At 36.8% G+C, this 16,392-nt stretch overlaps 2 protein-coding genes across 2 annotated transcripts; one reads left to right on the top strand and one right to left on the bottom strand.

Annotated features, from left to right (window-relative positions):
- Nucleotides 1–2,173, top strand: LOC112045034 (heat shock protein 68-like). The gene has a single exon (XM_024081081.2). The coding sequence runs from the start codon at nt 140–142 to the stop codon at nt 2,027–2,029; it is 1,890 nt and encodes a 629-aa protein (XP_023936849.2). The 5' UTR covers nt 1–139; the 3' UTR covers nt 2,030–2,173.
- A 1,084-nt stretch (nt 2,174–3,257) lies between these two features.
- On the bottom strand, nt 3,258–16,392 carry LOC112045035 (uncharacterized). Its single transcript, XM_024081082.2, has 6 exons — nt 16,079–16,392; nt 14,409–14,637; nt 11,943–12,176; nt 10,768–11,100; nt 9,842–9,970; nt 3,258–9,519 (listed from the first exon to the last, which is right to left on the bottom strand). The coding sequence occupies exons 1-6, from the start codon at nt 16,181–16,183 to the stop codon at nt 8,918–8,920; spliced, it is 1,632 nt and encodes a 543-aa protein (XP_023936850.2). The 5' UTR covers nt 16,184–16,392; the 3' UTR covers nt 3,258–8,917.

Here is a 16,392-nt window from a genome sequence, read left to right as displayed (position 1 = left end):
CAACTCAGTACAATTCGAAATACGAAACAGTGAAGACGAGAGACATCGGTGCGAACCGAAGTGAAGTTTACGAAGTTTTACTTTGAAAGAAGTGTTTATTACAGTACTTACGTGTGTTTATAAGAACATTTAAAACAAAATGCCAGCTATCGGAATAGATCTCGGTACCACATACTCCTGTGTCGGCGTGTGGCAGCACGGGAACGTGGAAATCATCGCAAACGACCAAGGCAACCGTACCACACCATCGTACGTCGCTTTCACGGACACCGAGCGGCTGATCGGAGACGCGGCGAAGAACCAGGTGGCCCTCAACCCCAGCAACACAGTCTTCGACGCCAAACGACTGATCGGCCGCAAGTATGACGACCCTAAAATCCAGCAGGACATGAAACACTGGCCCTTCAAAGTCGTCAACGACTGCGGCAAACCGAAAATCCAGGTCGAATTCAAAGGCGAGACGAAGAGATTCGCGCCCGAGGAAATCAGCAGCATGGTGCTGACGAAGATGAAAGAAACCGCCGAAGCCTATCTGGGTACCTCCGTCAAGGACGCAGTCGTCACAGTGCCGGCGTACTTCAACGACTCGCAGAGACAGGCCACGAAGGACGCCGGCGCCATCGCAGGGTTGAACGTCCTCAGAATCATCAACGAGCCCACGGCGGCGGCTCTGGCCTACGGCTTGGACAAGAACTTGAAGGGCGAACGCAACGTTCTGATATTCGATCTCGGCGGAGGGACCTTCGACGTGTCGGTGCTGACCATCGACGAGGGCTCGCTGTTCGAGGTGCGCTCGACGGCGGGAGACACGCACTTGGGCGGCGAGGACTTCGACAACCGCCTGGTGAACCACCTCGCGGACGAGTTCCAGCGCAAGTGCAGGAAGGATCTGCGCTGCAACCCGCGCGCGCTGCGGCGCCTGCGCACCGCCGCCGAGCGCGCCAAGCGCACGCTGTCGTCCAGCACGGAGGCCACCGTCGAGATAGACGCTCTGTACGAGGGGATCGACTTCTACACGCGGGTGTCCCGAGCGCGGTTCGAGGAACTGAACTCGGACCTGTTCAGAGGAACTCTGGAACCGGTCGAGAAGGCTCTCAAAGACGCAAAGCTAGACAAGAGCCAGATCCACGACGTCGTGCTGGTGGGAGGGTCGACGCGCATACCCAAAGTGCAGAATTTGCTGCAGAACTTCTTCTGCGGCAAGAAACTCAACCTGTCGATCAACCCCGACGAGGCCGTGGCGTACGGCGCCGCGGTGCAGGCGGCCATACTGGGCGGCGAGACGCACTCCAAGATCCAAGACGTGTTGCTGGTGGACGTCGCCCCCCTGTCGCTCGGCATAGAGACGGCGGGCGGCGTCATGACCAAGATCATAGAACGCAACTCCAAAATCCCTTGCAAGCAGTCGCAGACCTTCACGACGTACTCGGACAACCAACCGGCGGTCACCATCCAAGTGTACGAAGGCGAGAGAGCGATGACCAAAGACAACAATCGGCTGGGGACCTTCGACTTGACCGGCATCCCGCCGGCGCCGCGCGGAGTGCCGAAGATCGACGTCACGTTCGACTTGGACGCCAACGGCATCCTCAACGTGTCGGCCAAAGAGAACAGCACGGGCCGCAGCAAGAACATCGTCATAAAGAACGACAAAGGAAGACTGTCGCAGGCCGAAATAGACCGCATGTTGTCCGAGGCGGAGCAGTACAAGGAAGAGGACGAGAAGCAGCGGCAGAGGGTCGTGGCCCGGAACCAGTTGGAGACGTACATCTTCGGCGTCAAGCAAGCGCTGGACGACGCCGGCGAGAAGTTGTCTGACGCGGACAAGAGCAGCGCTCGGAGCGAGTGCGACGCGACGCTGCAGTGGCTGGACAACAACACGCTGGCGGACAAGGAGGAGTACGAGCACAAGCTGACGGAGCTGCAGAGGAGGTGCTCGCCCGTCATGAGCAAGCTGCATGGCGCGGGCGCGCAGAGCGCGGGCGCGCCGGCGCCGGGGGGCGGCCCTACGGTGGAAGAAGTCGACTGAAGCTATTTCCGTCGTTCCTAGTCTGTATTCATTGATTGTGATATTATTTTGTAAAGACTGATTAATTTATTATTTAAATGTAAATGTAAGGTAATGAACACCTGTTGGATTTAATGTAAATAAAAAAAAAAGTTTAATTCACAAGTTTGTTTTACTCTATTTCCTTTAGGTATGTACAAGTAGGATCTCCACTACAAAATATAATATTATACCCTCATTTACTAAAATAATGTCTCGCTCACAAAGCGGGACCTATTTCATAACGACCTTAATACTCAAAAGAGTAAACTAAATTCCCTGTGTAAATCTTATTTTGTTTTGCGAGAGCCCTCAATCTAGATACACTAACATTATCACCATCATGTTTGTTCATTTGCTGAAATAGAAGGCTATAGTAACGCATAAGATGAATGAATGAATGAATGAAATATACTTATGAATGAAAGATGCTATTTGCTATTAGATGGGGGTGGGTCCCACTATTTCTATTTTGAATATTAAGTGATAGAAATACCGGGACAGAGAATCCCAATATTTCTATTGCGGGCCTTTTGAATTTTTTGTCAACTGCCAGTACCATATGAAAAAGATTAGGTAGAACAAGGTTTTTTTCATGGATGCATGTGGCTCAGGATCGTGATGTTTGGAAGTCCCTACAAAAGGCCTATGTCCTGCAGTGGACGTCCATCGGCTGATATGATGATGATGATGATGTTTCTTTTCGGTTAACGGTGACAGGTCAGCTCGAGACCTTAAAGTTTTCTCATGGTCATTTGAGCTTTTACATAGGATTTTATAAAATTGCAAAAGTTCATTTACCAGTGCAATTTTATCAAATCCTGTGTCAAATAAATGGTGACCTGAGAAAGCTTCATGTCTCGAGTGGCTCTGTTTGTTGCCCTACGTTAGGGAATACTGTACTAGCGTTTTTTTCCCTGCAATAGAAATAGTGGGATATAATTTGGAAAAAACGCTTCTCCCACTTTTTCTATTTTGTATTTCCATACATGTGGGATACATTCATAGATGGCGCTGAACGAAGTAATCCATAGTTTTCTAAACAATTGGGTTTGTTTGATAGTTACGAATTAACTCGTAAACTGCTACAATCGATTTTAAAAATTCTTTCTTTGGAAAGCTGTCTACACCGAGTAACATGCTATATTTAATAGCCATATACCCAGCGGAACTGAAACAATCATAAAGGCATAAATAACAAAACAATACGATTATTTCATTTATTCATTTATTTACAAAAATACATCACAAAGTTTAATATATTGAGCTGGAAGTCCTGTATAATGATAGAACACCTTCACTCCAACAGTTTTGGAAATGAGATCAACAATAAATATATCAAAGATAGAAGGTACGTGTAAAATACATAACATGGACATCAATAAGTAGGGTAGGTACCTAATTAATAAATTGCCGCATCATTTGTCTACTCAGATAAAGTTCGGCAGCTCAGAGATTGCGTTTCTGACAGATTGTTATAGAGTGGTCGATGTAACTTCGAACATTATTTTGTCTCATCACTGCAAAGACAAGTACCTTGTGGAGTACAAGGTTGTTGAACTGCGTTGTTATGCCAACTGTTTGTCTTTGCAGTGATGAGACAAAATAACGAAGCAAATGTAATTGAACGTGTTTGTCCCATTCGATCACGACCGTTCAGAAACGCAATCTCTGAGCGGTCGGACTTAACTGTCATTAGACAATATTATGTCTAAAATGTTTATATTATTCGTCATATCTATGTATATTTCAGTATACAGATAATGCATAAATAGTGCCATCGTTTTCACAACATGCTATTTTGAACATTTTATGAACCTGAATTCCATTTAGGATTTGTAGTAAGGATAATAAATTAATGAATTATATTATCCAATACAAAGTAGATTTTTTTTCTGTAACATAATATATACAGTGAAATAAAGTTAAATCTTTGAAAACACAAAAAAATTTAAAGACAGAAGGCCAATTTTATTACATAATACAATTATTAGTATATTTTAATTATATGATCAATATATATTTTCTTGATTAGTCAAATGATGTGGCAAATATTAATTCAATTAAATGTATTAATGAATTATATAAAAAAGTATCGCCCTATGGCACAATTAATTTATATGATTTATTGGATACTTAGGGCTTGTTTCGCCATCTTATAGTGTTGGATAAGTTTAAACGTAAACTTTTTCATTTTATTAGTTTATGTCAAATACACAAAATAAAGAATAATCCAGAATGAGCCTTTACAAGCAGCGTGAAGCCGGTGAAACCAAAAACGCCACGCATACATGACGCCATTTTTTTGAATATTGCAAATTACTAATGCAACGCTTCGTGTCGTACTGACTCGAGAATGTATTAGTTTTTGAATTTTGTATTTGGAACGGCTACGACACCGTCGTGTTTTGTGCGCTATATCTATTACTCTTTAATCTGTGGTCAAATAAAAGACAAAACTTGTAAATAAGCTATCCAATACTTATAAGATGGTGAAACTGATCCCTTTTTATAGGCACAAGTAATTAAATTATCGAACTATTATGTTCTACATTATTAAATATTAAAAATTCTATTTAAAATTAAAAAAAAAAGATGAAAGCCATAGGACATTAGGATTACACAGTTTTGAAATAAAGTTTTTTGCCATTTTATTTTTTTTTCGTATAAAGCGTTACAAATACAATATTTCATTTTTAAATTGACTGCAAGTTTTCAGCTTTCAGTAAGAGTTTAAACTACTGGACTATTCACGTGGGCTATTCTTTGGACTATTGTTTATTGTTCACTAATAGATATGCGGATAGGGAAAAACCTTCAAAGTGACATAAAAAGCACCAGACTCATAGATATGCTCGAAAACTTTCCTTATTATAAGACAACAGAATAAACATTATTTAAGACATATCTCAAGACACACCACAGACTATCATACACAGAGACACATTAACAGTGGAATTCATAAACGTTGTAGGGGCACCCCTAGGGGATAATTCACCCACTAACTGTCAAACAAATAGAGGTTAAATCCGACACTCAGCGGCTGAATGATCCCCTGGGGGTGCCCTTACAACGTCTATGACTTCCATTGTTAAGAGTAATATATCCAAATGATGTTAGAAGAAAAAAAGAGTAGTAGATAGGACCGCAAGTGGCACGTTAAAACTATGCTAATTAGCAAACCTGAACTCATTCGCCGCTGATTTTTTTTATAAACATCGAATGTGGTTTATGTAACCTATCTACTTACATTTTTTTCTATTTATTTTAACATCATTGTAATATCCCCATTTTCATTCATACAGGATGTTTCTTTTAGTAATGACATGATTATTATACATATAAATATAAATTACTATGCACATGTAGTTAAAAACACACCTTAGTTGTTATAAAATGAATTGATTTGCATGTGTTAATATTGAATATTTAATTATCATACTATAATAATGACATCATCAATAGTTGATGAGACTCATCACCTATAGTGTGTTAAATAAATTAATTAATTTAATTTTGATTCGAACTTAGTGGAATTAATCTTTGGTGTCCACAAGTTATGTCTTAAAGCCTCTTTCTATAAGTAGTACATATATTATAGCATATTAATATACCACACCACTGTTGTATAAATAAAATATAAAAGTAAATAATGACTAACATAACAATACTATCTAATCAGTTCAGCTTAACTATCATATAACTAAAATTTGTTAAAAAAAAACATGATTTTATTGTACTATAACTACAAACTGTTTTAATCTTTTTTACAACGTAAAATGGATATCTAACTACTTAGCTGCCTGCACCAAATTTACAATTTTCTATACAAAATAAAACTAAAAAACAAAAAATACAAAAAAATAAAGTAAATTAAAAAACAAATACTGAAAGCTATAGGCAATTTTCGAATTTTGCTGACAAACTCTAAACACACTGTATTTCATTAAAACAATTAAAAAAAAAACTTTTTTTCATGAACAATTAATCAAACACAGAGTGCTACAGATAACATAACTAAATAATTACAATTAATAAATTGTATCACATATGGATAATACATTTAGTGGCTTGGCATATTAGTATGGAAATACTTAGTAAATATATCAACTGGGTAGAATTACAACAACAATTAGGGCCTATGACGACAATATATATTGTTCTTAGTACTGTGACCTGTAGTTACACTTTAATGTTCTTACACAATGTTTCAAATTTGTCTATCTCTCTTTTTCTAAATCAATACCCTAGACCGAGACAGATATAGATGAATTTGATACTCACACCTCAGACTAATTACTTAAGGACCTGCCTCGCTAGACGTTACTTTTCTGTCATTGTATATGATCAACGATCTAATGCAATTATAAAAACTGTTTCTATAGAACCAATGTTGTAATAGTTGTAATCGTGTTCGTCGGTTAGAGCTCCGTAAAAATACCTTTTTGTGTTATTGAATGGTGTAAAAAAAACCTACACAATTAAACTGAGTGAAATTAATCAAAAGGGGTTCCCTTAACTGACCTTGTTGGTCTTCATCATCAGACCCCTAATAACAGACACAACTCATTTAGGTAGAAATTTCTCAGCAATACGAATTAATCAAGGCCAAACACAAGGTAGTTACTGTAAACTGTTAAGGAGTTCCCTTAATTGTCCTTGGTCTTCATCACCAAACCCCTAAATGACAGTCACAACCTATCTATGTGGAAAATTCTCATTAATACAAATTAATCAAGCCCAAACACAAGGTACCTGCTGTAAATCGCCCAGGAGTTCCCTCGTCTGTTTTATGGCTCCATCATCAGATAGATTTTAAACCTTCATGAAATTGTAGTGCTTAAAGTACTAATGGAAAAGTTTACGAACACACTGGACACCCATATAATTTTCGAAAGTTCCTCTCAATTTCTCCAGGATTCCATCATCAGTTCTTGACATGATGGCAATGGGACCAAATGGGGACTATACCGTTTCAAACAAAAAAAGAATTTTTGAAATCGGTCCAGGCGTCTTTAAGTAAACGGTGTACATACATAAAAAAAAAAAATACCGACCAAATTGAGAACCTCCTCCTTTTTGAAGTTAAAAAGTGCATGAAATTCTAAACCTATTGTGAAAATACAATAAATCTGTGTGTACATTATCTTGTTTGTGCTTGCACGTAACGCTGTGACGCCCACGAGATAGATCAATGACAACGATGTCTAGGAAAATCTGGAAAGGTAGAGTTTTCTCTGACATATAGAAAAAAATTTATCTTGTCATCCTTTGCAAAACACGATCTTGTCTACACAGGCCCATTTACATAATAATATCATGAATTTATGACTTACAATATACAAATCTATATAACCATACAAATATTGTGTCGACGATTAAGTTGAACAAACCAAACTACTTTGATTGTTTAAAAAAATAGACTATCGATACACATACAATAATAATGCATTTTATATTATATAATATTGAAGCATTCTGTGTAATATGCGTTATAGAAAAATATAAACACTCATTAAAAGAGTTTTAAAGTGTCACAGAGAATACTTTAATATCAATCTATCGATAAAAGTAGACAACATCTTATATTATTTAGTACTACGACAAGTACTTTTTTTGACATCTCAAAATTTTTACTGATCAAAGAGTATGTTATAGCAACAAGAGTAAAACTAAATCCCATAGACATCATTATTTTTTTTTGCTCTGTTCTGTTTTCTCTGTTTTGGTAGATTCTGTGAAAATACACTATACAAGTATAAAATTCTATAGTGTACTTTCACCTGCTATAACACTTTCAAATAACTGACTTATAATCCTTACCTGCAAAGCCTGATACATACTTGGATAGATAAGATAATCAAGTTATTTGAGGATTTTATATTATTACTCAGCCAGGTTCCCAGTTGTGTTCAAAAAGGACCACAGACTCTTTGACCATAATATAACCAATATAGCGTACACAGTAGGTGCATATTAATTATAATTCATAAATGACAACACACAACTGCACTTAAATGCACAGTAAGTAACTAGCAACATCCAGAACTCACTGCCATTGGTCTTTTATTAAAAAGTGGATGCACAATCAACAACCAAAAAAACATCCCCACTCAATGAGTGCCAAACACAACTTCTTGGCTCTCAATTCAAGTAGTCGCATTTGCAAATTCAACCTTAAACTCAATTCTTAAGGTTGAATTTGCTCTGAATTTGGGATTTTTCTTTACCAATGATTCTAAAAGCCTGTCAAAGCAAAATTGGCAAGTTTTTAAGTTAAATTTTCTACATGATCGTGCATCCTTTTATTGTAAGAGGTCAATGTTCACTGCATGTTGTGGTGATCATAAACAGTCAAGTTGTATCGCAATCCAGTTGCTTTTCACTACTCTTATAACATCCCAATAGTTTATACACAAAACACGGGTCTATAATTTGAAATACACAAGGTTATAACTTCATCAAGATTTAATTGCAAAGACGTTCGATCTCTTAATTGCACAGCCTATAGTGACTATCCACATCCCAATCACAATATTATTTTATATTACACCCAAACTATTTTAGACAACCAATGATTATGACATTCATGATACTTCTGAATTTAATTTACTGAAGAATCCTCTTTCTCAAAGAGCATCTTCTATATTGCATTAAACATGTTTGACTTATTCAGTTCTTTTGGCTTATAACAGATCTTGGAGAAAATACCATTTTCTTTCATCTTTTTTGCAATATTAAGTTACTGCAAACCGCCATGCTAGCATGGGTAAGTTGCGCCATTATTAAACCACTGTATCAAGTAGAATAATGCAACACAATATCAATATATAAAACAGATTTAAAATCCGCAAATATGTGGCAAGCAATTTAAAGTAGCACTTTCTTCTCAACAAAGTTCTTCTCGCATCTCACTATGACATCATCACTCCTGCCATTCAACAGTTTCTTCGCCCTGGAAAGGTCTTCAAGGAAACATTTGCCCTTCTCCGTTCGCATGATCTGTTTCTTCGGCAGCAAATTCTTTGACAAATAAGCAATGAGTTTTTGCCAATCTTTGAGGAGGAAGAACACTTTGTCGTGCTTCGTTTCAACTGGTACAGGGCCATTGGAGTGTTCAAAGAAAACGTTCATGATGTCCTTCTGGCATCGGGTAGCTCGGACTGCTTTTAGTAAAGATAGCAGGAGGACATCGACATTTGTGTGTGCATTGATCGGTTTATCGTATATATTGTTGTATAGATTCGTATTCTCCGCTGGGCCCACTATGTAGACAATGTGTGAGGCCACTTTCATGGCCTCCTCGGCCCAGTAGTACGGGTCACCATGGCTTGTGCTGGAGATGTCCCCGTCATACATGACATCAATGCCATACTCGCTTCGTAAATACGTGACGAGTGAGGCCACACATTCTGCGTGCAAGCGGTTCGCTGGTGAGTAGATTACTAACACTTTGGTCGGTGGAGGGATTTCTGAAATTAAATTATAAAATCTCAGAATGTTAAGGTTTGGCTTTGGATTTGGAGATTTGGATTTGGCAAAGTGATCAGAAGGTAGCACATACAGTGTTATTTTTCGCTTATTAGTTTATTTTCTGATTTTGAAATTGGTTAAATTATTTTGTTAAAAATATTTTAGTTTACTGTTTTATGCATTTAATTTTCATAAATTAAATGGGACCAATCTGGAAGTATCTCTTTCAAACAAAAAAACATAAAAAACAAAATACATACGCGTCAAATTAAGAAGCTCCTAATTTTTTTTGAAGTCGGTTAATAATATAAATGTCAATACCTTGTCCATATTCCTTGCACCAGTACCGTCGTATGACCCGAAGCACTATGTAGTAGGCGAACAGAGTGGCTACAACCAATGCAGTGATGCTGGCAATGCATATGTTTAGCGTCTGGTGGGCTTGCACACCTGAAGTGTGACAAATATAAACCAATTCAGTATGTACTTGAATTTTCTTTTATGGAACATAATTAAACCCACAATTCGGCAAATAAATAATATTATTATTGTTAGTGCTATTACGCTATTAGTACCTAGTGTAAAAAAAACAATGTATCTGTTCTTATTACTTTCAAATATCTTAGCAGCTATAGATCATTAAAAAACACCCCATGCTAAATGCATGCAGTCATAGACCTATGCAGAAACATACACACACATTTTATTTGTTTAAGTGTCTAAAAAAAATTAAAAATATCTTTGTTGTTTGTGCCAAATTTAATGTAAGATTTTTCATTATGATTTAATGAAAAATCAAATAAAAAATTTTACATTTTGAATTTAATATTTTGACGGCCTCCGTGGCGCAGTGGTATGCGCGGTGGATTTACAAAAAACGGAGGTCCTAGGTTCGATCCCCGGCTGGGCAGATTGAGATTTTCTTAATTGGTCCAGGTCTGGCTGGTTGCTAGTTGTTGCTGTGGCTAGTTACCACCCTATCGGCAAAGACGTACCGCCAAGCGATTTAGCGTTCCGGTACGATGCCGTGTAAAAACCGAAAGGGGTGTGGATTTTCATCCTCCTCCTACGAAGTTAGCCCGCTTAGTCTTCTTATCTTCTTCTTAAGACTGCATCATCATTTACCATGATTTGATTTTGATTTTGAATAAAAAAAAAATAAGGCAGCTATAAATAATATATATGAATTTTTATTTTCTAATTAAAAATTAAAATGACCATAATAAATTTTTGCATTTGATACTCACTGATGACAATTTTGGGGCTTTTCACAAACTGACATTCGACTTGGCCACTCTTACACTTGTCATGTATTGGTTTGACAACAAAGTAGTATGACCCAGCTTTGATTGGCCAACTGTAATCATATGTCACTTCTTGACTGTTGTTCATCAATTTGACAGTCGTGTTTTTGACAGTTTCGTTGCACTGGGTACCTTTGTCACACTCTTTCATGATGTTTATTTGGTATGCCATGATTTTGAGTTGTGCAGGCGGTGGCATTATGTGTAATTTCATTGAACTTGTCAAGTTTTCTATATATATAAATGGTTTCCAATCACTTTCAGTTGTTGTTGAACCTATAAGAAATACATTATAAATATACATTTATAAAATTTATAAAAAGATTGGTATATCACACAACTTAGTGGTTTTTTTTTTGTTTTCCATTTTGCCTGCATAAGTGGCATCAGATTTCATCTACTCACATTTAAGTAATAGGAATTGATATTTGTACCAATTTAATATCAACTTAATTGATCCAGTAGATACTGAGAAAATTGACAAGACATTCAGATGTTCAGATCTTGTAAGAGTTCCATTTTTCTATATACATACAATCAGAAACCTAATACTAATAATGAATATACTAAATGCTCCTTGCTCTTGCTTCCTTTACTAGCATTTCACTGTTTACAGATAATCAATTGTGACCCATTTCCCACAAATTTTTATAGCTACAGATTTATTTATTCACAGATCTAATCCACAACTGGCCAACACAGTATGGTATTGGTAATATATACTTATACATGAAGGGTTGCTAGGGTCCCGAAACTATCAAACAACTACCGAACATACCGAATAGTCCTTTGATCAGATCATGGTCTCTCTAGACTCAAGAGACTGATCTCCGATAGACAAAGGGAAAAAAAAAGATCTAATCCAGTACATACTGCTGAAATTGAGAATGGAATAGAACAAGATCTGATAGAATCAAGCATGTCACTTGTTTCAGGAGTCAAACATAAATAGAATATCAGAATTTGATTGAAAGTGGGATTTGAACTATAAAATAGCTAACTGTCACAAAAGAAGTTCTTAAAGCCCTAGCCTAAGGCTGAAAGTAATTAAAAATTCAATTTTATCTACATTTCAATTATATTAAAAAAAAAATATATATGACATTAACTTCACTCACTCAACATCTGTGCAGACGGTATGTTGAAATAATACTGTCCCCTGTTGACAACTGAATCGTCTGTTGCCTCGAAGTCCAATATATGGCTGTGTCCATTATAATTGCCGTCCATCAAAGACCAGTAGCAATCATAGTACAGAACTGATTGGTCGTTGATTGTCACCTCATTTGATATCACTATGTTTCTGCAGTGGCTTTCAACATTCTTGTGGTTTTGAAAACGGAATTTCATTGCTGAAAAATATTTTTTGTTTTTATTAATCTGTGACAGGTTTAGGTGAACTTGAATACTCTGGCTTACTCTGTGGTACCTATTATATGAAAAAAAAAATGCAAGATGGTGGGAGAATGATTTAAAAATGAATCTTACAGCTGGTTCATTAAGTCTGAAGCTTAAGTCAAGGCTTAATGGAATGAATGTATCAAATCAAATCATCATTTATTTGCTATTGTGACAAAAGATGACAAACAAATTTATATGTACAATGTTTTCGCCTTGAAGGGCGTGCATGTAGTAAATGTGAAAGTAAGTCTGTCTGTCTGTTACCTTTTTACGGCCTAACGGCTGGACCAATGAATATGAATTTTGGTATAATAATAAATGGGACCTTGGAGAAAAACACAAAAACACAAAATGTTTGTACGGAAAGTCCTTAATTTTTAGAGTTATAGTTTTAAAAATTTGTTCATAAATCATAAAAAAAATATGAAATGTAATTTGATTTATTTCAGAAGAAGAATTTTTTTTTGTTCTGTTTATCTCATGCAATCAGTCGGCAGACTATGAGCTGTTGTAGAAAAATTTGGCGATTAGAAGCAGCATTCCCCAGCAAGAGCAGTTCCATGTAAGTGTCATAAATGGCTTTTAATCAAGTATTTGCCGTCTTTTCAATCGCCGTATCGCCTGTGGTATTGTTAATTGAACAGCCAGGTGGTTCGGATGGTTTCTGAGTCTAGCTTTGTAGTTGTTGTTACTAGATTTTATTTCTTCTTTCACTGTTGGCATTTGTAGATACTCGTGAATTTCTGGTATTTTCAGAAACCAAGGCGCGTTTGACACTTGCTTCAATACATAATTCTGAGCTCTTTGAATAATGGTAATGTTGGACTCGCATGCAGATCCCCACAGCTGGATTCCATACATCCATATTGGTTTAACTATTGTCTTATAGACAAGAAGCTTGTTTTCCAAGGACAGCCTGGAGTTCCGAGCGAGCATCCAATACAATCGTCTATATCGGTAGTAGATCTCATCCCTCTTGGTTTGAATGTGTTTTTTCCAAGTTAGCCTTCTATCCAGGTGCATGCCTAGGTATTTGACGTTGTCGCTTTGTGGGACCTGATAGTAGAAACACTGGGGGCAGTTTCCTCTACGAAGTGTGAATGTCACATGAACCGATTTATTGGCGCTTGCTTTTATTTTCCATTTAGTCAGCCATTTTTCGATTTCATGTAAGCTACGTTGCAGGATTTCTGACGCTTTTTCAGGACATTTGTTACGAGCTAGCACAGCAGTGTCATCTGCAAAGGTTGCTACGACAACGTCATTACCTTGGCGTAGATCGCTTGTGAAAATCGTGTACAGTATTGGACCCAACACAGAGCCTTGCGGGACACCAGCTCTGATTGGATAGAACTTGGAGGTAAATCTTCTTTTACTTGGAATATTCTATCGCTGAGATACGACTCAATAAGTCCATAAAAAGTGTGAGGTAACAGTGTTTTGATTTTGAATAACAGCCCTGTGTGCCATACCCTGTCGAAGGCTTGCTGTACATCTAGAAATGCGGAGAAGCAATATTCTTTATGTTCAAAAGTATCTCTAATAGTTCTGCATACTCTATGAATCTGCTCTACAGTACCGTGTTGCTGTCGAAAGCCAAACTGATGGTCTGGAATAACGCATCTTTCAAGAAGAATTTTTAGTATTCAATCCATAAAGAGGTGTCATAGGGGTTGAAAGTTTACATTGATATTGATTGATTAGTTGACATTATATTGACGTAAAGGTATCATTAGAATTATTGTTTTGCATGGTTTATTCTTTAAAATATTCAATGTACCTACTAATTAATTAATCACTGTACAAATAAGTGTGTGAATTGATTATTGTAAATTATAATGTTTTTTATAATGATATTGCAAGCTGTAAGGCGGAATTTGGTGTTTATTTCAATAAGATCTGACTGTAACCTGAATTCGCAATAAACAAATTTTGATTTGATTTTTGATTTGATTAGATAAGATAGTGGTGTACCTAACGTAAGACATATTAGACTAAAATTCATAGCCTGACCCAGGCTTAACATACATCATGATCCTGAACTGAAGAGGTTGATGGCCAAACACACAAATATTAACAGCTAAAAAGGAGCAATGGCCAAGTGTTAATCTTTGGTTAATTTGGTGTATGTGAGCCCTTTTTAAATATATATTTTATTGATTTTTGTTGTGTATATAACTTACTTTTCCACTTTATATTGCTAAATGTGATGTTCAATACTGTATAATTGACAGAATAAATGGTCCGGTTGTCATGTACGGCTGTGTATGGCAGTATATAAGGCTTGAGTTTCACTCCTCCAATGTGAGAGTTGGACGACATGGGGCCAAAGTTGTCCGTACAATCTGCACTGTTCGGTGGAATGTATTCCACTTTACATGAGTTGACATCTGAGTGACCCACTCCAAGTATCTGTAAAGAATTTTTACATTCATTTTTAAGATGTCATTAAAGTGTTTTCCAAATAGCATGAGTACATAGACAGGTGTCATTGACATTCATGTCATATGGATTCATGATAATATTCATACTATTATCATCAAAATTAAGCTGATTAATAATCAATTCTTGATTCCCAGCTTACACTGATCAACCTCTGAAAGTGTGTCTTCCTTACCACGCGACATTGGTGAAGTAAATTGTACCCAGTTGGTACAGCAGCAAGTCATAAAATCAAAAATTTAATTGAATTGAATCATACTGTTATCGTGAATTCCTGCAAACTTTTAAGAGTAAAACTAACAATAACAAGAGTCAATATAAGTGCACCAATCTTTGAGTCTGCTCTTTAGAAGTAGGTTGTAGCTGCTTAATTTAGCTTAATATCCCATTGGGGTTTTAATGCCTGCCCAATTTGCAAGTTTTGGGCGACCTAAAAATTAAGTGCATATTAAACACACATGTAAGAGCAGTTTTAAATAAAATACAATTATTTTTATTGAAATTAAGTAATTTTAAGAATTCAAAAGCAGTATGTACTATCACCAAAGTCACCGACATTACTGGATGAGTCGCAAAGCTAAAGTGGCAATGGGTAGGACACATAGTTCGAAGAGTCAATGGACTTTGGGGTCCCAAGGTGCTGGAATGGTGACCATGCACTACAAAGCACAGTGTTGGTAGACCCCCCATCAGGTGGACTGACGACATCGAGCAAGTCGCAGGTATTCTCTGGATGCCGGCGGCGGTTTCGTGATGTTTGGAAGTCCCTACAAAAGGCCTATGTCCTGCAGTGGATGGTCATTGATTGATATGATGATGATGATGATGTACTGATACTGCTTTAGAATTGTTTTTGTTTTAGTTCAATAGAATCATCAATATGTTTTTATGTGTTAATTTAGCTTGATACAGACAACAACAAGTACTACATGAGTTTTGCCATTAAAATAATTCTATTTGTTTACCTAAAGACATATTAAGGAAAATAGGAGTCAATCAAAGTTACTTACCTAATCTAAAGAATTTACAGCACAATACATGTATACATTTACATATTTAAAATGACATGCATAGTTTGACCTAAGAGTATGATGGATCATGGAGATAAAACTAACTCTTATCTCGCGTTTTTGAAAAAATATCTCACATGTTTTTGCCATTTAAAGTCTGTCTATTCTTTTAGGCAATTATTTATTATCTACGATATTTACTGATAATTAAATTGTATCCTAGCTTAAATTCAATAATAAACCGAGGGCCTCCCTCAGTTTATTATCCTAACTCATTTATAGGATGTTATGCTAATTCTTACCAGCATAATCAAGGTTGCCGATAAATAAATCAATACTTGAACAATTGCGAATCTTTGCTACGAAGGTAAAAGTTAAAATCAAACTAAAAATGCATTTACCTGAGTCGTGCAGCTGCGTGTTACTTTAGTATTATTTTCACATAACTGATAATGTCCAGAAACATAATGTAAAATAACAAGAAAAATAATCAATCGCAACTCCATAATGTCCTGTTATCTACCGACTAAAGACAGCTTTGAGCTTACTAAAGGAGAGAAAACATTTTTACTGGATTTTAAGGCTAAACTTTAACTTAATACGTAGAATAGTCTGAGCAGTCACTATTTCGTTATTAGTAAAAAAACACAACGAAAATGTTTACAGTTCTGCAGTCCACCATTTTGAACAAAAACACAGATCACTATAGACTAGA

The sequence above is a fragment of the Bicyclus anynana genome, chromosome 14, assembly GCF_947172395.1.
Source record: "Bicyclus anynana chromosome 14, ilBicAnyn1.1, whole genome shotgun sequence".
NCBI lineage: Eukaryota > Metazoa > Arthropoda > Insecta > Lepidoptera > Nymphalidae > Bicyclus > Bicyclus anynana.
The sequence above is the reverse complement of the archived record's forward strand: the minus strand, read 5'-3'. Positions and strand labels throughout refer to the sequence as shown.